This window comes from Punica granatum, chromosome 7 (genome assembly GCF_007655135.1).
Source record: "Punica granatum isolate Tunisia-2019 chromosome 7, ASM765513v2, whole genome shotgun sequence".
NCBI classification, from domain to species: Eukaryota; Viridiplantae; Streptophyta; class Magnoliopsida; order Myrtales; family Lythraceae; genus Punica; species Punica granatum.
In genome coordinates, this window is record NC_045133.1 from 1,992,742 (window position 1) to 2,012,805 (window position 20,064).

At 40.3% G+C, this 20,064-nt stretch overlaps 2 protein-coding genes across 3 annotated transcripts; one reads left to right on the forward strand and one right to left on the reverse strand.

The window, feature by feature from the left end:
* The first annotated feature begins 508 nt into the window (after positions 1-508).
* Positions 509-10,298, forward strand: LOC116214236 (DNA annealing helicase and endonuclease ZRANB3). The gene is made up of 23 exons (XM_031549605.1): positions 509-934; positions 1,047-1,406; positions 1,533-1,662; positions 1,990-2,165; positions 2,286-2,359; positions 2,560-2,595; positions 2,680-2,770; positions 2,925-2,984; positions 3,097-3,280; positions 3,463-3,659; positions 3,895-3,996; positions 5,303-5,413; positions 5,617-5,682; positions 5,777-5,875; positions 6,411-6,641; positions 7,276-7,377; positions 7,481-7,795; positions 8,408-8,595; positions 8,658-8,760; positions 8,936-9,081; positions 9,248-9,327; positions 9,518-9,693; positions 9,855-10,298. Exons 1-23 carry the CDS (start codon positions 551-553, stop codon positions 9,972-9,974), a joined length of 3,531 nt encoding a protein of 1,176 aa, XP_031405465.1. The 5' UTR covers positions 509-550; the 3' UTR covers positions 9,975-10,298.
* A 580-nt stretch (positions 10,299-10,878) lies between these two features.
* Positions 10,879-18,928, reverse strand: LOC116214235 (plectin-like). 2 transcript variants are annotated; one of them, XM_031549603.1, is made up of 8 exons: positions 18,364-18,923; positions 16,477-17,799; positions 14,584-16,341; positions 13,081-14,190; positions 12,376-12,480; positions 12,195-12,284; positions 11,973-12,083; positions 10,879-11,885 (listed from the first exon to the last, which is right to left on the reverse strand). In XM_031549603.1, the coding sequence occupies exons 1-8, from the start codon at positions 18,421-18,423 to the stop codon at positions 11,361-11,363; spliced, it is 5,082 nt and encodes a 1,693-aa protein (XP_031405463.1). In that variant the 5' UTR covers positions 18,424-18,923; the 3' UTR covers positions 10,879-11,360. The 2 variants fall into 2 exon arrangements, with proteins under 2 accessions (XP_031405463.1, XP_031405464.1); XM_031549604.1 differs by lacking the exons at positions 10,879-11,885; positions 11,973-12,083; positions 12,195-12,284 and adding an exon at positions 12,645-12,723 and having other exon boundaries at positions 18,364-18,928.
* Positions 18,929-20,064: the final 1,136 nt, after the last annotated feature.

The window sequence follows — 20,064 nt, forward strand, 5'->3', positions numbered from 1 at the left end:
GGCATTTTCAAATCTAGGAATCCAAGAGCATATCCAATCCGAAAAAATATTAATAGTAGATAAAATGTCTTTAACAATACTTCGAATTTCCCAATGGGTGGATTGGGGATGCAAAATGGCTTCTACTAAAAGCAAGACATCACTTCGTAGCCAAATCTTGGTCAATCCTCTTTCCGCAGTAATAGATAGGGCGAGAAAGCAACCCGACTCAGATTGTTCAAAAAACGAAAAAAAGAAAGGTCAATCCACAGTAGACCATACTGCCAGAGGACTCCTCGACTATTACACGAGTTTATGAATAAAGTGGCTCGTGATGCGGCGTCGTGGCAGCAAGGATGAGAATGAGACATAAATAGTTGATTGGGGTGCAAACTGATTAAAATAAAAAGGTTTAGGATGGAAACAGAAATTAGATTTCCCGCCCGGGAAACTCCCGCACGCGCGTAAGCCGGGGGATGGAAACAACCCCGCACGTGCGAAACCACTGAGGTCGCCTCGTCCCTCCTTAGTTCGAACACACTCTCTCACTCTCCCTTTCTCTCTCTCTGTCATGGAGGAAGAAGAAGCTTCGGACATCACAGAAAAGCAGAGGATCCGAGCGGAGACGAACCGCTTAGCCGCCCTAGCGAAGCGCAGAGCCGCCGCCGGGTCCACGGCGGATTCTCCTTTCCCGACGGACCCTTGGAAGCTCTTCAAATGCCGGAAACTCTCAGCCGGCGGCGCTGGTAAAGCTCCGCCGGCGGATGGTTTCCTGAATCGACCTGGATGTCTACCGGAGAGCTCGAAGCCGGAGTGTCAGTTGACAGATAGGTTCCGGATCAGGCTCGAGATATGCTCTCCCGATTCCTTCTCTGCAGCTCCGGAGCCAGTGAAGGGTTTTGCGTTCCCTGGAGAGGAGGAGTGCTTGTGGAGATTGGGCGATTACTTGGCCAATGTGAGTGATTCTGAGAGTCTGTGTTTAGCTTCCGAGGAAATGGAGATGAAATTTGGGAGAACTTAGGTCCAAATTTGCTGTAACGGAATGTGTGTTCTTTGCTTTTGGTTAGGTCATGCCGACACACTACACACAAAGCCTAGTCGGTGGAAAGGCTGGTGTGTACAAACTGAGGGACTACGATGCAGTCCTCAGATGCCTCAGGACTGTCAAGACCGTCGATTACGAGGAGATTCCTTGGGGGACGTATAATGTCATCGAGAAGCTATCGCATTCTTTTGTTGAGGGGCGGTGGATCCCGTGTAGGCCCGAGCATTTGCCCAGCGAGATGGTCAATGAGTTGATCGGAACGCTTCCGAAGAAGATTGTGGATGCTCTCATGCCCTTTCAGCTTGATGGTGTAAGGTTTGGTCTACAAAGAGGCGGTCGCTGTCTTATTGCCGATGAAATGGGTCTTGGGAAGACACTTCAGGTCCTTTAATTTTGCATTCAATCGAATCGCTAAGCTTCAAATGTTGCTGCCTTTGGTATGGTTCACTATGTCGAGGCTGAGTCTTTTTAGTTAATCGGTTGTGCTTCTGAATGTAACTTTCTGCAGGCTATTGCAATTGCGAGCTGTTTCATGAACGAGGGTTCTCTACTGGTAGTTTGCCCAGCTATCTTGCGATTTTCATGGGCAGAAGAATTGGAGCGTTGGTTTCCTTGTTTGCCTACAGATATCCATCTAGGTAACTATCTCAATTTGTTCAATTGACCGGTCTCAGGATTTTTCTGGGTTGGAGTCGTGTCGTATCTGGGTATGGATCAATTTTTGTGGCCTGAACTGGGATTAAGAATGGTTTGCTTTTTCTTACTTTGTAATGATAATTAATTAGTGGATCGAACAAATGCAACTTGTGGCCTAGTTTTTCTAATGGTATCAACAAATTTACGGTATCTCAGATTATAATACCCCCAATCCTATAGTGCACCATGCAGTATATAGCAGGGCCTCTCAGTAGAGTGGCATGTTGACTTCCTCTACCGTAAACTCTTATACATCTTTTCTCTTTCAGTTTTTTGTCATCGGGATAACCCTTTACACCTTAAGAAATGGCCCAAGATTGTGGTCATCTCTTATACAATGCTCCATCGCCTGCGAAATAGCATGCTTGAACATGATTGGGGTTGTCTCATTGTTGATGAATCTCATCATCTGCGATGTTCCAAGAAAGCATCTGAACCGGAAGAGGTACGGGATCTTGTTCAGAAAGATCATAATTAATGAAGAATTCCTTATGCTCTTTCTGTTTTTTTATTTTATTCTCTTCTGTTCTTGAAGTCTTTAACAGTCTTTAATGATCTCATACAGATAAGAGCGGTGCTTGATGTGGTGATGAAGGTCAAACGCATAGTTCTTCTATCAGGGACACCTTCTTTGTCAAGGTTGTAGCATGGGACATGGAAGGAATTCTTTCGTCTATTCCCCAGGGCAATGTAGTTTGACTATTTATATGTATATTACTTAATTGTTTGACTAAACTTGTGATTGTTTCCTACTCATAGTTATCATATTCCTTACACCCGGTCAGTTACTCTCTTTTTGCAGTCTGATACCTTATTTTTGTCTATTTAGGTGATTTTAGGCCGTTTGACATTTTTCATCAGATAAATATACTTTGGTAATTTTCGCATCCCATCCTCATTTCCATGTGCAATATTCTTTTTGCTTGGTTTAAAATTTGTAGTTCTTCAATTGTATGTAGGCCTGGTTTGCTGGGGAAGAACAAGTTTGATTTTGCAAAAACTTACTGCGACCTCCAATTCGGCCATGATAGTCAAGGAAAAGTTTTTAAGGTAATCGTATAACTAATGCTAAGAAGTGACACTGTTACAGGATGGATCTCAATTGTATTTAGTGGACATGCTAATCTGTCCATTACAAAAATGTTATTATTTTATAATGCTTGACCTTTGAAATAAATTCTTGGGTCATTTTTATTGTGTGCAGGACTTCTCAAAGGGTGTTCGTTTGGAAGAATTGAATGTTCTACTTAGGCAGACTGTCATGGTAACAATCCAGCAATTGATATCATTAGCATTATGTCAGCTTTTTCCTACATTATGGGCACTTTTTGTTCATATAAAAGGAGTTAAGATATTGAGAGTTTATTATCTTGCAGATAAGACGCCTGAAACAGCATGTGCTGTCAAATTTACCACCTAAACGCCGGCAAATAATTAGACTCTTGTTGAAGAAGTCAGATGTTGCCTCAGCTAAGGCTGCTCTTAGAGTATGCAGTGCCAATGAATCCATTGATGAAACAGCTACTGATATGTCCTTGGAGAAATTGGATCAATCTAATGGTAATTAATATTAGTATCATAGGACAGTTCTTTCATTCGACGGGGCAAATAGCTTCTCTTACTTCAGCTTTAGTGCACTGTCCCTGTATGTAACATTGTTATGCTTAGTTCAATTTATATATTAAATTCAAAATTATAAGTGACTACTACTTAGTTTCTCTCTTGTCTTGTTTGTCTTCCAGGTAATGATGGCCATGACAAATTACGAGATCTTTCTTATCAAGAAATTGGTATTGCAAAGCTATCGGGTTTCTATGAATGGCTATCCCTTCACCCTCTTGTAGCAATGTCAGATGACACTTTAGACTCGGATATGAACCTGAATTCTCACAAGATGATAATTTTTGCCCACCACCATAAAGTTCTTGACAGAATACAGGTAGGATCCATTCTTAACGTTTCTGTTTTTCATCAAATAGATTATCTATGTTGAAGCAATCTGTACAATGAGCATGATTCTCCAACTATTTAAGTTTTCCCTTTCTTTCCTAATGCATTGATGATATTCATTTTAACAGCATACAAAGTTACCTTTTGATTTATGTATAAACACTGGGTTCCTTCTTCTTTTTAAATATGTAAACTGATTGTAGATACCATTCTTTATGACACAGGAGTTCATATGTGAGAAAGGGATTCCTTTTGTCCGTATTGATGGAAATACTCTCCCCAAAGATAGGCAGTCTGCAGTTCTCTCCTTCCAATCATCGTCAGAGGTGATTATTTTCTGTCAATTTTTTTATTCTTTTAGTCTGTATGATGGTGCATTTTGTTCTTTTGAGACTCTTCAACTTAGTCTTGTTTTATTGTAAGTTTGTAGAACATCGGAGATAACCCATCTATTGCCCAATGTTTTTAAACCAGGCCCAGCCCGGCCGGTCGGACCGGTTGGCCCGCGACCCATTGCTTTGACCGGGCCGGGTTTAACAAGAGCCACTTTATCTCGAAACCCGGCCAAAATCGGTTGACCCATCAACCCAATTGACCCACCCGTTACAATCAAACTAATTATTTCGTGAAAAAATCTTGCCTTTCCCCAATTAAAATCTTAATGGTGTGTTTGGTTTTAGAGTTAAGTAGAGTTGAGTTTTAATTTTAATTGGGTTGTAATGATTGTGTTGTTGAATTATGAGAAAAAGTGTGAAAAAGTAATGAATAGTTGAGAGAGAGTAATGATTGTGTTGTTAAATTGTGGAAAAAGTAATGGATAGTTGAGAGAATTTAGTATTAAAAATTGAATTGAATGGTTAAAAAAATTGAAGAAAAAAGGAAAAAGTAATAATTGTATTGTTGATTTTTGTTGTGTAGTGAGTAGAGTTAAAGTTAGAGTTAAAATTTTAAAAACTTGATTGCAAAACCAAATAGGGTGTAAATATCTTCGGATGTCGGTTTTCAAATCTCAATTTTATTGTTATTGGAATCAAATCTTTACAGTTTTCAATTTACATCTATAACTAATAACATATAAATGGTAAAATTGTTCTTATTTGTATTTATAGGACACGAAGTAACGGAGCCCGGGATTGATGATGATTTTGTAATTGATTTGTCTTCCTTTGGCAGTGCGGAGATAAAGATTATGAGGCTCGAGACTGAAGATGCATTGATTACCAATGTTGTTAGTTTTGCTAAGAACATTGTTGACATTTTTCTTTTTTAAATCGTTGGCACTAATTTTAATAAATTGGTTGATACCTTTCAATTTTTTAATGGGTTGATAACTTATAATAACCAAATACTTTATATAGTTATATAGTCAGACATATTTATACTTTTATAGAATAATGTTAACACATTTCATTTGTTATATAATTTCTTATAATTTATTGAAATTTTAAAATACAAAAATAATTAAACGGGTGGTTGAACCAGTTGACCCATGACCCGGCAAAGAGGCCGGTTTGATGCCAGGGCCGGGTTCGAAAACATTGCTATTGCCTTGACTCATTCAATGATCTTACCCTTTACAATTGAATATTCAGTTGACTAGTATGCTAATGTATAGATGCTTGCTGAAATTAGGTTAAGATAGCAGTAATTGGAATAACTGCTGGAGGTGTTGGTCTTAACCTTTCATCAGCAAAAACAGTTGTGTTCTTGGAGCTTCCTCCTTCTTCATCTTGGATGCTTCAGGTGCTACTCCGAAACTCTTCTTTGAAAAGCAATGCCTTGAATTCTCTTTAAGTGTTTCTGGACACCAAATAAAATATTCCGATAGTTTTTTCCTGATCTTCGGGAGTGAGATGCTTTAAATTTTAGCGTAGTTGAAACTATTACCAGCCTCTCTTCTTAGCTCTTATTTCTGATGTATGAGACTGCATCCGTTGTGCTTCAAGGCTGAAGATAGAGCTCACAGGCAAGGACAAACTAATGCAGTCAACATATACTATTTTTGTGCAAAGGTACTCAGTTTTTGATTCTGCAAAGTTGTAGCATATATGGAAGTTACCTGGCCAAATTCTACTGATTAACCATTTCTTATTATTCTCCTTGTAGGATACTACGGATGATTTACATTGGCAACATTTAAATAGGAGTCTGTACCGGGTTTCATCTACTACCAATGGAAAACGTGACGCAATCCGAGAGATAGTGGTACATATATGCGTCTTCCTTTTTGTGCCATTTGTTCTTGAACTTTAGTCTGTTTGGGTTTTTCTCCTGATAAGTTGGTGTCACAGTGACCGAGGGAAGAGCCCACCAGGCTCTCCAGACCATCTTGTCAATGAGTTGATATATGGGATGTTCTTTGCGGCTCTTTTGACCACTTGCAAACACTAGTCAATTTAATTTAGAGAGACTATATGTGGTTCATCTAAGTGTCGAGGCATTGGAAGAGTAATACATTGGAAGCAGAAAAAGGGTGCTTCTCGAAAAAAATGAAGCGGAATATATTTCAAGTAGTTATATTTGTAGTTAATAAATATCCGATCTCAATATTGATAACTGTCTGGCCAAAAGAAAAAAATTATTAGCAACTCTTTGGGAAATATGGTGCGCTTGTCTAGGTTGGATTATGGGGTATTTATAATTAGATACCAGTTTAGTTTATATTTCTGCCATTTTAGTGATCAGATGTTATATTTTTTCTATGTAGTAAAAGTCTGAACATATTTATTTCTCATGGCAGGTCGAAGATGTTTCCTTTTTAGAAAGTTCTGACAAAATTGATGGAAATTACATTCAAATGTTGGAGAAAATAGCAATTCTTGAACCATCAGTTGAGCCAACAAAGTGTAGTGACACCAACTTAGGGGATAGTATTCAGCATTCTGAACTTCATAAAAGATCAACTCCACAAGGAAATGATTGCAATGAAGCAAGCTGCCATACAGAGCAAACAGAAAATTGTGAAATAAAGGTAACATTTAGCAGAAATATTCAATTCCTTCTAGAATGAAGCCAACTAATATTACTCTATGACGTGGTGTGAGTTATGTGCTTAGGTATTCATCAAATTTTTATTTGTAGAAGAATGTATTGTCGGGTAAAGGATCTAGGATTAAAAACAGGCTGTTTCTTAGAACATTCCCATATATGTGTGTGTGTGTGTGTGTATACGTTTACTCTCAGAAAATATAAATTCGAATTTAGCTGATATCAGATTACCAATGACACAATTTAGCATATTTATGTTTCTGGCAAATAGGATGGGGCAGCAGAGTTGGTTTTAGCTTTGACCTTTTTCCTGTTTCTTATATATATTTGTATAATAGTAGGAGTCAAATAAATTAACAGGAAGCGCTTAAACAAGCTATATGTGAGATGGTAGGCCTGCTGATCTAGTTAAAACTTAGGAGTGTTCCAACCTGATGGACTCCCAAAAAATTGGAGTACAAGTAGCTGTTGATGGTCTTGTCCCATAAGTTCCAGGATCAACTGGGTCTTACATGAGTGCCTTCCATTTTCATTGCACTGAGCTATGCAAACCTGATCAATTGCAAAAGTTTCCTATGGCTTTTGGAATATGACTTTTACATTTAAAAATTGTGCAGAGCAATAAAGCGTTAACAACCGACGTCAGTGATGGTGATCCTTGTGATCCAGTGAAAGCTAATGAAGATTATTTCAACTTAGTCAACTCACTGCGGTTTGAGGTAAATCTCTTCATCAGTACTCACTTTTTGGTTCTCCTTTGGAGTTGAAATGCCCTTACATGTGGTTTTGTACCTTGGAATTGGCTTGTATTTGCTTTTTTAGGTGAGTCAATATACGGGAAGGATCCATTTGTACTCTTGCATACAGGGAACTGATTCTAGACCAAGGCCCCTCTTTCAGAGTTTCCGACCCGAGGAACTCAATTTGCAAGAGTCTCCCCTTCCAACTGACCATGAAGACTCGGAAGACTTGATTACAAGGAAAAATGCAGCTTTCAGGCAGGTCCTTGTCTCGTTCCTCAGCCAGTGGCATAATCTAAGACCCATTCACCGTAAGAAGTTGTTGGGTAAACCCCTGCAACTTCCTCTAGCTATTGAGCTCTGCTACTTGAATGAAGGAGCCAACCACGATACAGAGGTATGCACTCTCCTAGTTTCTTAAGGTTTCACTGACTTATAGCAGTTATCAAACCTATACTACTATTTCAGGAGTAGACTCTGTGTGGTTCAATCGGTTGGACAGCAGACTTATAATAACCTCACGAAATGAGTTTTTTTCTCTCTCTCTCTCTTTGATGACAACTCTTGTGCTGGAGTCTACCTGAATTCCATTTTTAGATCAATGCCTTTTTTTTTTTTCAAATTTTAAATTGCAAGCAAAACTAGTCCAACTGTTAACCTTGAGGTTGGGCCTACTCTGGGGTTCATCAACCCTAAAGAGGTTGAGTGAGCCTACTGGTTGTACAGGTCTTAAAAACTACTTTTAATAGAGAGATGGATTGAAATATAAATTTGAAACAATTCACACTGTCCAAATGTAATCTAGTCATAGCCTCTCTATCATGTTTTCTGGATTGTTTATCCATGCCTTTTGTTTGTCATCTGTCTTCCTTTATGAAATCATTATCTATATTCGCAAAGAACAACCTGCTTATTTGCTTTATTAAATCCTTTTTCACCTTTTAATAGCATTAGCAAATCGGTAGTGCATGAAAGTTGCGTTAATAATAATTTCATAATATACTGACAGGGAGTTCTAAAAGGCAAAAGCAAGAGAAGAACTACACCTTTATTTGAAATTAGCCACCCATTGCCAGAAAATGCTGAATGGAAGAAGATTCACCTATTGAGCTCTAATGACAAGAAAGCAAAAGAATACATGCAGGGTTGGACCCTGACAGATGACCCGCTTTGTAAACTGTGTCAACAACCTTGCAGGTAAGCCCTTTCTGTGTTCTCTTTGCTGTATCAGCTCCACTCTAATTATTGTTTTTATTCAGGGGAAGAAATGCTAGGGCACCTGAATTTTTCGAGGATCTTTTTTGCAACCTTGCTTGCTATGAAGAATACCGGTTAAGAACTAATAGGAGATTCATCCGTCAGGTTTGAATTTTTTTCTTCAATTGAAGGAACCATTTTTTTCTTAGCTCATCTCTTTGGATTGTTCAATCTCTTGGCTGAAAATTGTGAAGCTGTCAAATACAATTGTCTCTCATTTTTTTAGTTTACCTTTTAGATTTTTGCAATTTCCTTTTTGCGTAACTCTGTCGAATTTCAGGAACTCTTTCAAATAGAACATGGGGTTTGCACCAATTGCCAGCTGGACTGCCATAAACTTGTGAAGTGCTTGAAACCTTTATCAATGGAGAGACGGCGCGAATATATTAAGATGGAAGCACCACAGCTGGCGCATAGGAAGAAATTGTGAATCTTTTCCTTTTCTGGTTGCTCTAATTGCATATATCTGCTCGGAGTCAGATCCATATTCTACATACCTTCTAAATTCTCTCATACCAGTTATGCAAACGTTACTAATTATGAGCAGCTTAAAGTACCAGAGAGTAATCGTACATTTCTTGTCACACCGCAGGCTCGAGAAGCTGGTCAATAACCCCAATGAGGGCAACGCATGGCATGCAGATCATATTCTTCCTGTTTATCGAGGTGGAGGTATGTGTCCCTCTTGAATTGGCTTATGCTGATCAATATTGTAAGTTTTTTTGAGTCCAGCACTTTTTCTGCTTCTCATTTGGATCCTATCGCTTGTGAAATCTGTTGAATGATATAAACTATAAAACAAAGAAATGGAGTATAGCCTGCATTGTGAATATTTCCACCTTTTATATACCTTATGCCACAGGTGAATGCTTGCTAGAGAACATGAGGACGCTCTGCGTTGCCTGCCATTACGATGTTACAGCAGCTCAATGTGCTGAAAGGCGCACAGAGAGGGTTAAAGCTCAGAGGCAACTCAAAGCGATCTTGAAAGGTCTCAAAAATGATAAACATACAGGAGTGCCCAAAGCCAAACCTGAGGTATATATATGATCTGTTCCAAGGCAGTTATTGGTGCATATATGTTTTTTCTAATTTAATATAGCTTCGAGTTGTATGTATATGTATCTTTACGACGCACGATGCATGCCCATTTTCCGGTTGTGCGTATATGTTTTCACTTAATCTTCATTGTCTCTCAGGATCCCATGGATGCAGAAGCTGCACCTAAGGCAGTGGATGATGAGCTAATGGTCCAGGTTCCGGGAAGTGCTTACTCCATGGCAAATAAGCCAGCCCTGAGAAGTGAGGATGCCCCGTAACCATTTGGTATCTCACCTTGAAGTCAGAGTGGCTCTTGGCCTGCTCGTCACGGTATTCGGTAGTAACAGCAGCGGAAAATCTGGGGCCAGTTATTGTTAGCAGAATTGCCTTTTTATGCCGACGTTTAATGCTGCTGGATGTGCCAAACAAGAGAGAGAGAGTAATATGTTTGCACCGCAACCTATCCAAATTTACATCTTGTGCCTCTCTCATTCGGCACAAAATTCGGCACATTTGGTTGGCAGAAACTGCAAGGCTCTTTTGTTAAATCATGCTTGATTAAAGATGCTTATTACTCTTGTAATTGGCCTCTGCTTCTCTCCTGTTTTTGGGGCATTTTTGTTAGTTTTGGATAAAATACAGAGGCACTAAAGATGGGCCTCAACTTTGGGCCCATCAATCTGTTACCCTGAACGCTTGGGCCCAGCAATCTCCATTTTGGGCTTGAGCTAATCAGGCCCAAGGCTTAAACATGGCTTTATCACTGGATCCAACGAAGTGGCGCAAATTTGTCCAATCGAAGCGGCCAACTGAACAGAATATAGGTTAGATCATATAATCTGGACTATGGCCATAACAGTTGGGTCAACCTTCTTCAATGTTGGGCCTAATTTTGGTGGCCCGTAACTTCAACTGGGCTTCCTGATCCGCAGCTTACTGTGGCCGAGACCTGTCTGGGGAAGAGACCAATTGCGCGAATGGTGGGCCTCACTTGGGTCCAACAATCTGGGCCTACCTAGTTCACCAGGGCCCAGTATCTACATTATTGGGCCTGTGGGAGCTAATCAAGCCATACTCCGACCAGGGACTGGGAGTCCATCTGGGCCCACAACAGCCTATTTTGCAGTTATTTAGGCCCATTGTCTAAATGTTTCGCAGGCCTATTATTGCAATGCCATAACATTTAAGAGAGAGTGATATTGCACATTTATATTTATTGGTAAAAAAACGACCTTTCCGAGTTTAACATACAGGAGAAGTGGGAACTAAGGTAAACGAATGAAGAGAGAATTAGACGTATTCATAGTCGATATATATACATATATATAGGTAGATATATATTACCATGAATAAATATTATGAACTTGAGCACGATCATCTGATCTGATTGCTGAAAGTGTGGAAATCCAAACCGTATAACCTTCTTTAGTCTTTTCCCAACTTACGGCACCCATTGTGTCCTCCAGCTGGGTAGAGCTTTCTTCCCTTTCAGAGAGAGTCTCCCCAAACCTACAGTATGAATATTAGCCATCGGAGCAACTCCGACCAACAAAAACTTCCGGATGTATACCTCCATATGGAGCCCAAGCAGTCAAGCTGCTATTGGAAGGAAGAAAGCTGTGATGAGAGCACATGATAAGGAGCATGGTTGGGTTTTAACTCATTCATATGTCGCTGATGCTGTTAACTTCATCCGAAAAGAACTTCTCGGCCATATTCATAAAGCCGCTAGGGAACCTACAGTGTAGCATCAGCGAAGAAGTTCCCGAAGTTGCTGTGTTCTCACTTGATGCACCTTCTTCACCACTTTTCGCTGCTCTGTCTCCTTTCTTCTTCCCCATTCTAACAACATTCCCACCTGAGGTTCCTTTAACTAGAGAGGTTCTCAAGTTCCTTGCACTGCCTCGTGTAGATCTCATGGATTTGTCAACTTGAGATCTTCTTGGTTCAAAAATGATCTGATTATGATCATTCAAATCATTCTGGAGATTTTCTATTAGGGAATCTGACCGAGTTGAGGCCGAGACACTTCTACAAGATTTAAGCAGAGAAAGCAACATGTCTACACTGAGTTCCTGCTGAACTACACCTCTGTTCTGCTCACACCCATAACAAGCTGCGACTAAGGTGCCTGCCAAAACCGGCATCAACTCCGGGTCACTGAAGAATACAAACGGAAGATCACATACCTGTTCCAATTTCACAAGAGTCAGCTTTTTTGATGTTATTAGACCAAAAAATGAATTGAATATCTCTCTTAATATATAGCCACTGACCTTGTGAAGAATTGTAGGGCTATTTCCCCACCGGAGGACAGCCTGGTTCTGACGGTGGAACAAGGCAAAGTGCCCAAGAAGCAACAGTGACTCAAGCAGAAGCAAACCCACCTAGCATCACGGATATGTACCCATAACTCATTCAGCACGTCATCAAAAGCCTATCCCAAGCATACATATTATATGCAGCGAAATCAATCTTCCCTGTGATTGGGGATTTACCTGATCATTAGGAGACTTCCACTTGCTATTGCAGTGAGAGAGCAGAAAACTCATTAAATGGAAGAATTCCATTTTCAGGTCAGGCCTGGCCTGTGAGATAAAAGATAAGAAGAAGTCGTAAGAGTCACCAGAAAACGAACCGAAGTGATTAAAATGGCAGAGAATGATTTCTTCAACTTACAAGCAGTTTCTGCAGAAATGTGATATCTAGATAGGCCAAATTATTGAGAAACTTCAGCACTCCAGTCACCACTTCTTCAAAATTTGATGGAAGAATGTTTGCTGCCTGAAACAGAACAATGTAATACTTCCCAAGTTATAGTTCAATTTTCTATACTCTGGATAATTTAATACCGGTTAGTTCATTCTGTAAGACTCAAATACTCTTGTAAGCGCACTTCACTTGCTAGTCACCATTCAAGGAAGAAATTGTAGGTTTGAAAGAATGACCTGGAACATTATGGTATGTCCACTAAAAGAATAAGGGAGGTCTTTCATGAGCTTCATCGTAAGCTAATAAAGCCGGAGACTACAAGAATTATGAAAGCAGTGAGAAGAAACATAACATCAGATTGGAAACAAATTAGACAAAAGATCAGCATACAATGAAACAGGAAAACACCAATTCATATTGCATATATTTAGCAAGTCTTCCATCCAAAGGTGCAAGCCATAACGCCTCTATGCCTAATCTACATGCTCACATGAGGCTGATAGGAACAAAATATTGCTGATCAAACAGCAAGCCACAAAAATGAGACCACTAGATTTGGGTCAGAGAATCACATATGAGAAGGTTAAGTTGGTCGAAATCATGACCAGTAAATTAGTTTATGTGATGATTTTTTTGTTACAACTTAAATAATTTGAAAAACCTAAGCTTTACCTGGTCAGATGATAGTCTATTATTTGCTTGCAATAGAACGGAAGTCAATAAAGAAGGAAGACAGACGAGCCCCGTTTCTGATATGGCAGAAAGTAGTAGTGTAACTGAGCGCTTCAAAGATGACGAGTTTCCATCCTTCTTTTCAATGATATTCTCGTCTAAGCATTTGCAATCCTTCTCATTTACACGAGGCTTGACGGTCGCTTCACCTTTTGCATCAGCTACTTCGGGAGCACTTGTCAAGGCAACAGTATCATAATCCACCTTGACCATAACATCTCCATTTGTAGCCTTGTCCCTGTCCCCTTCAGGGGATACAGATCCATTATTTGCATTTCCATGACTAAATTCTTCTTTTCGTGGATCCTGTGGTGCCCTTATAATAGAGACAACCATCTTACCCTCCTGATCAGAGATTCCCTGATCCCCCAGTGGATTATCGCCAGAAGAAAGCACAGAATCAGCGGAATCTTCAAGTTTCGGTGCTCGACTTTCCAGCATCAGTTCCTTCTCTACTGCAAACATTTCCCAGTCAATAGAGATACTTGTCCCAGGACTGGATGTCAAAACTACCAAAAGCTGTATACTGAAAACAATAGAGGAAGGAAATGGGGAGCCTTCCACTTGAGGCCTGTCATATAGGGCAAACAGATCTCGCAGTCGATGAATCACTTGATATGCAATCAATAGTTCCAGCAACCCTTCCCTCATTTGAAGCTGGCGGTCATCAGAACTTACATGACTTATAATTGCTGTGACGGTCCACAGGAAACCATCCAACACTTCAGAGACAGATTCAAAATTTTCAATTGATGCTCTAGTTGATACAGAGTTGGTGCTGACAGGTATGTTCAAAGATGCTGCAATCTTAATGTATTTTTCAAGAGCCGCCGACATCATTGGTATAATGGGGGGCAAGAGATTTTGAGAAAGGAAGTAGCTCCTATTAGCAGGCACGGAAAGCACCACCTTCAGAAGCTTCAAAAGATGTATAGTCACCTGGCAGGCCTCCGGCTTTGATATGTGAGATGCAGGTAAAGCAGAAGAAATAAAGTCGAGCAAGCCAGCTTGGCGTGAAGCCTGCAGTTCAGGCTCCTTCCCCTCCAGAAACTATTCAAAGAAAGTAAATTCGTTAGCAAATTTTTCAAAAGAAAATGTACTTACACAGTAAGAGATGGTCTTTTCTTGCAGTAAGTAATGACAAAACAAAGGTCTATTCAGTAAAAGGCCTTTTCCCTAGCTGGTCAAATGATCTGATGGTTTTTGGTTTATCAATGTGTATAATAGGTACGAAAAGAGATTGATGAATTATTATCCTTTGTCATCTCATATCTACTTAAAGAACTATTAGAATGAACAAATAAGGACCTAAAGCAAAACAAGCTTCTATTCTGTAATCATTACCACTGTAAGATCATTATAAACACCTAAAGATTAAGCATATAGCCGGCATGTAAAACAAGACTTCTTCGAGTTGTTCATGCAGAATTTCAAAACTTGTACCTTAATCATTTCAGCAGTTATTAAACCTATACTTGCAGCCCCTTCTTTTCTTGCTTGCCGAAGCCTTTGAAGTTCTTGAAGCCACCGCCCAATTTTGGCCCTTGCAGATCCTACTGCTGCTCTATATCCAATTCCAGTATTTTCAGCACTCGTTGTAATTTCCACAAATTCATGTTTCAAAGCCATGAGCCTTTGCCGAATTTTTTTGATCCTTCGCTTCAGGGAATGCTGCACTCCTTCATTTACTTCAGTGATACTAGATTCTCGCATTCCTAAAACACCATTTGCTTGATGATCTTCAGAGATATTTGTGGGAGTAGATCGGCCCTGATTCTCCTTGTTCACGGATCTCCGTAGTAAAGGTGAAGATTGATCTCTGAAATCCATCGAAGCCCTTTCCCTTATTTGTTCGAGATAAAATTTACGTCGCTGTTCACTCTCACTAAGTCTCTCAGCCAACTTTTGAGCAAGAAGTTCAGCTTCCTCCTGCTGGGCCTTTGCTCTGACCTCCTTCCTGCGGAGCTGCTCCATAGTCCTAGCCTCGCGTGCTGCACTTGATGCTCTACGTTCCTCTTCCCTCCTAACCTGAGCCTCTTCCTTTTTCCTCTGTGTCTCAGCAAGACGTTGTAACTTCTCAGCTTCAATGAGCTTCCTGCGTTCCAGAACAGCTTCCTCCCTTGCCAAGTCCTCTCTCTGCTTGATTTTCATCACTTGAAGTTTTTCAGCTCTTCTCATCTCTGAATCCTGGAGTTTCTGGCGCAAGATAAGCTTCTTGTTCTCTTCATTCAAAGAAGTGATGAAACGAACCTCATTAACTTTACTGCTTTCATCCCCAGCTCTCCTCACGACTTGAGCCAGAAATGCTTCATGTCGAGATTCATTCCGTTGATGTCGAGCATACATTCCTTCCCGCAGCTTCATGTTGCGCACAGCTTGCCATTCATTTACCCGATTCAACTTTTCCGATGTGCGCTGAAGCTTTTGCATTCTCTCATTCTCCAACTCACTCCTAATCCTCATAGCCCGGGCATGTTTTTCTTCAGCTTCCTTCTTCAGATCCATAGCAGTCTTCTTCTTTTTCTCAGGAGACATCAGTTTGTCATGCAGAATACGTGCACGCTCAGCACTCTTCCTGCTCAAGCCAGGGGAATATGAAATGCGGGAAGAGACACGTAATGGAGAGGAAAGTATATCCTCCCAGTTCCTCTTCTCCTTCCAAGCATCCATGGTTTTCCATGAATTTACATTCTTCTTCTCTTTATCTTTATCAGACAGTGGAGGGTGCCTCTTTGACTGATCTGCATATTTGGGCGGCTTCTCAGCAAAATTATTGGTTAAAGATTTGTCTCTCCTAGGTGGCCTCTCCTTTCCTGATGCCTGTTCTCTTATGCTCTTTCTAGCAACAGCAGATGCAATTGAATCCTTAGATTCCGGTGCCAGTGGACAAACATCAGGAGCATGCGATTTCTCCGAAAGAGCAACGCGGCCACTTGAACGCCCCTGGACAAGTTCTGGGCTTCTACTGTGTTTTGTTAGTTTTATGGATGACTTATTTGCAGTCATGACCATTGCATCACTTTTTCCCTCAGATAGGACATTATGAGAAGGTAGACGTTGGCATTTCAAACACCCAGGCCCTAGGCAAGTTGTATCATCAGCTCTACAAATACTAGCTCTTTCTTCTTGTATTTTCCTAAAAGCCTCAATTGATGAAGATAATATCTCCGCCTTGTGGGGTGAAGTTGTCATTCTTCTTACCTGCAGTTTACCAAATTAAATTTCATAGTTTCCATGACTGAGCTTATCTTTGCACAATTGGCGTTTAACAAAACCACTAACCCAACTAAAGTAGATCAAAAACTGATCAGAGGGAAAATTAGGAGAAGTGCTTACCTCCCACGAGAGAGCATGTGGCCTGCGATGATCAATCTTCAGAGTAACTGGCAGCCCATCTGTCAGCAGTGAACTGGACCTTTTAGCATTGTCAAATTTCTCCACCCTAGCAATTAGCTCCTTAAAATCAGATGCAGCTTCCTCCAGAACGAGAATAGCTTCTTTCATCTGCTCCAAATCACACTCTAGCTCACAGAGAAGATACAGTTCATCGACAGCCCTATTAAGGTTCTCAAACAGGAAACACCAAAGCCGCTGCCTGAATCTCTCCTTACTTTCACTTGAATCATCTTCTCCGAGAGCAATTATACATTTCTCGCCCTTTTGGGCCAGATCAAATGCAGAAGTGTCTATTATGTGCTGGTCATCCACACTGTCCTTGCCCAAAGATGTGTTGGTAGGTTCCCCAGAGATTTGATGTTTGTCATTTTCCACTGAAGCATCCTGCAGCAATACGTCTGGGCCAAAGGTTACCTGTCTATTTGGCTCATCTGAAGTATTTTCATCATTTACTTCAGATAAGACAGCTAATTTCACCACCATCCTATCCTCCTCACCAGATGGAGAGATAGAACTTGAATTATCATCACTGACTGATTTAACATGCTCCCCCTGTTCCACCATGCAATTTGAATTATCATCATATGGGCAAACAATTTTCTCTTCCATACTCTGCACTTCTGCTGTTTCAGAAGACATGAGATCAACCTCTTTACAGTGCTCTTCATCATTAAATTTGGATGGAACCATCTGGGAAGAAACATCTGCAACTGCAGGTTCCCCTGCCAAATCATTGCCGTCCGAACTTGTGCAGTTGGGAACAGGTGTAGCTACATCACTCTGTTCTTTGAGCTCTCTACAAGCCAAGATGCTCTCACCATCGATGTTGCCAAATCTGATTTCAAGTCCAACATTCTTCTCATGATAAGGTACAACAGTATCATTCTCCAGATCACCCCACTTGATCTTCTGAGTCACATCAGATTTCTCCTTTTGCAATTCCTTTTGGGTGTTCCCATCTTGGTTATCAGACGCCGGAGTACGTAATTGGTGACATTTACTATCTCGTTCAACAGTACATTTATCAGAATAGGACCCGACCTTTTTATCTTGAGAGGTCACTGGAGTACGATTGGAAACACTGCAGTGCCCTTGAACAATTGAATTTCCACCTGTCTTGGCAAGCTGGGGCTTGCGCTTGACTTGCAGATTTCCAACTTTGTCACTGAATGAAGGCTGACTAGGCTGGGAGTTGGAAGCAGTTTTCCCCGAAAATCCTCCAACCCAGCTTTGCACTGAGAACTTTGAGCTAGTTCTGTGTTTCTGCAACAATGAAAACCTCACAACCCTTTAACTGAGAGCTTTGGTTCTGATGAATATCAATCATAGAGTGCTTCTCTCAGACAAAATACTGTAGTTTATGATCACCAGAATACAGAGCAATAATTGCAGAGCCTGAAAAATCAATTTACTGGGCAAACACTGAATCATAAACAAGAGATAGAAAGAAAGGTTTAATAATCCCTACAGCTAAGAAATTCTGAAAGGGCACAAGCCGACATCCCCACAAGCATCTAACCCTGGCCCAGAATGTGCAGCATCAATCAAGCTGGTCAACAAACTAAAATCCAGAATTGATTCATGATATCTATGACTATATATAAACTAAAACACTCATCATGGGCTCCATGCAGGTCCATGGATCCACCTATCAATTACTTGTCAAATCGAGCCAAAACTCGAATTAGGGAAAACACGTGCCCTGGTAAAAGAAGCGCAGACAGACACAATGTCATTTCCATTTCTAGCTTGATCCACGAACCAAAACGACCTCCAAGCAGATTATCACTATGGACTAAATACACTCCTGATCAAAAACCGATTTACCTTTTTAACTTGGAACCATCCCGAGCTTTGATCGTCGGCTGCTTCCCCCGCACTCTCCATCAACGAGCGATCAGAACCTTAAGCTTCACCTTGCAGGCTGAACAGCAATGCTCGAAGAATGCCCCGGGGGGGGGGGGGGGGGGGGGGGGGGGGGGGGGGGGGGGGGGGGGGGGGGATTATCATCAAAAACCCAAAAAAGTGGAAGTATCAGCGATTGCGATCACGACAACAGCAAAAATCTCCATTCAATGCGAAGCAGTGACAATGTATGTACGATCGGATATCCGGAAGCGGATAAAACGGAGCTTCCGGGAGCTGCGACTGCTGCAATTGCTGGAAGGTTAAACTCCCGCGGGAAATTGAGAAAACAACCGGGGGAGGATGTGGAATGAGGAAGAAAGGATGCTGCGGTGAAGAGCGTCCGAGCTGCTCTTCTCTTCCTCTTCTTCTTCGTCTTCGTGGGGGTTAGGTTAGGGCTTTGGGAGGTGAGAGGGAGAGAACCGAGGCAGGCGGAGGAGGGAAAAGTCATTTTAATGGGTTCTATTCTATTCTAGGTAACGCTCTCTCTCTCTCCAGACCTTACCGACCCGGCGGGGAGGCGAGGCGCCTCAGTAGTCGTGTGCATGATGCTTGAAACGTTACAAAATCATATTTTATTTTATTTTATTTTATTATTTTTCTCAATTCAACGAACGATTATTATTTTTTATCCTTTTTTTAATTTTCTCTCATATTTTTATATATATTATTATAATTACTTTTTAATACTATTTCTATCAATTATTTAATATTTTGTTTTATATTTTAATATTTTTTTCAATTCAACACAATTATCACTTTTTATTTTATTCTTTAAATTCTTTCATATATTTTTTCTCAACTAATTTTGTCTTCATATATTTAAATTAAACTAAATCAAATTAAATCAAACTTAATTTCGTTACCAAATGTAATAGAAATGACTATTTTCCCCTAATCTCGAAATGATAGTTTTGGCCCTCTAACTAGTGTCATAGTCATTCATATACTCATAAACGGGTTGTGAATTTTCCTCCCATTTATTTTATGTATTTATTCATTTATTATTGAATTTCTCTCTCTTTCTTTCATTTCAAACCATAAATCTTTTTTTTTCCAGTGGACATACTTATGATCCGACTAATTCAGTTCGAATCGATTCATCCAACTAAATAGTGAAACTTCACAAATTGAAAAATTTTCTCCATCCATAATACTCGAATTGAGATCATATTTGAGAAAAACAAGTGTCGTGCCACTTGAACGAATATTCGTTTCGGAGGGAGACTAATCGTTATCAACGTTTGAGTGATTGAACTCAAGATTAAAGCGGAATCACTCACGCAACATACAATTACTAATTTAAGGAAACAACTATCGTACCACTTGAATGAAGGTTAGCAAAATGACTTCGTAAGGAGACTAATCGTGATCAATGCTTGAGCGGTCAAGGTCAATATTAAAGCGTAATCGCTCCCGCGGCATACCATTATTGTATTTAGAAATGTGGTCTGGAAGACGTGACTTGCACATCAGGTCATGTTTTTGTCTGAATTTCGCGCCTCCTTATCCCTACAAATTTTCTTATATTTGTTGTCTTGACAAAATCATAAGCAATAATTATATGTAACAAAGTGAGAAAATTCGCATTGTTTCATGGCTCATATTCAAGAAATGGGAAAT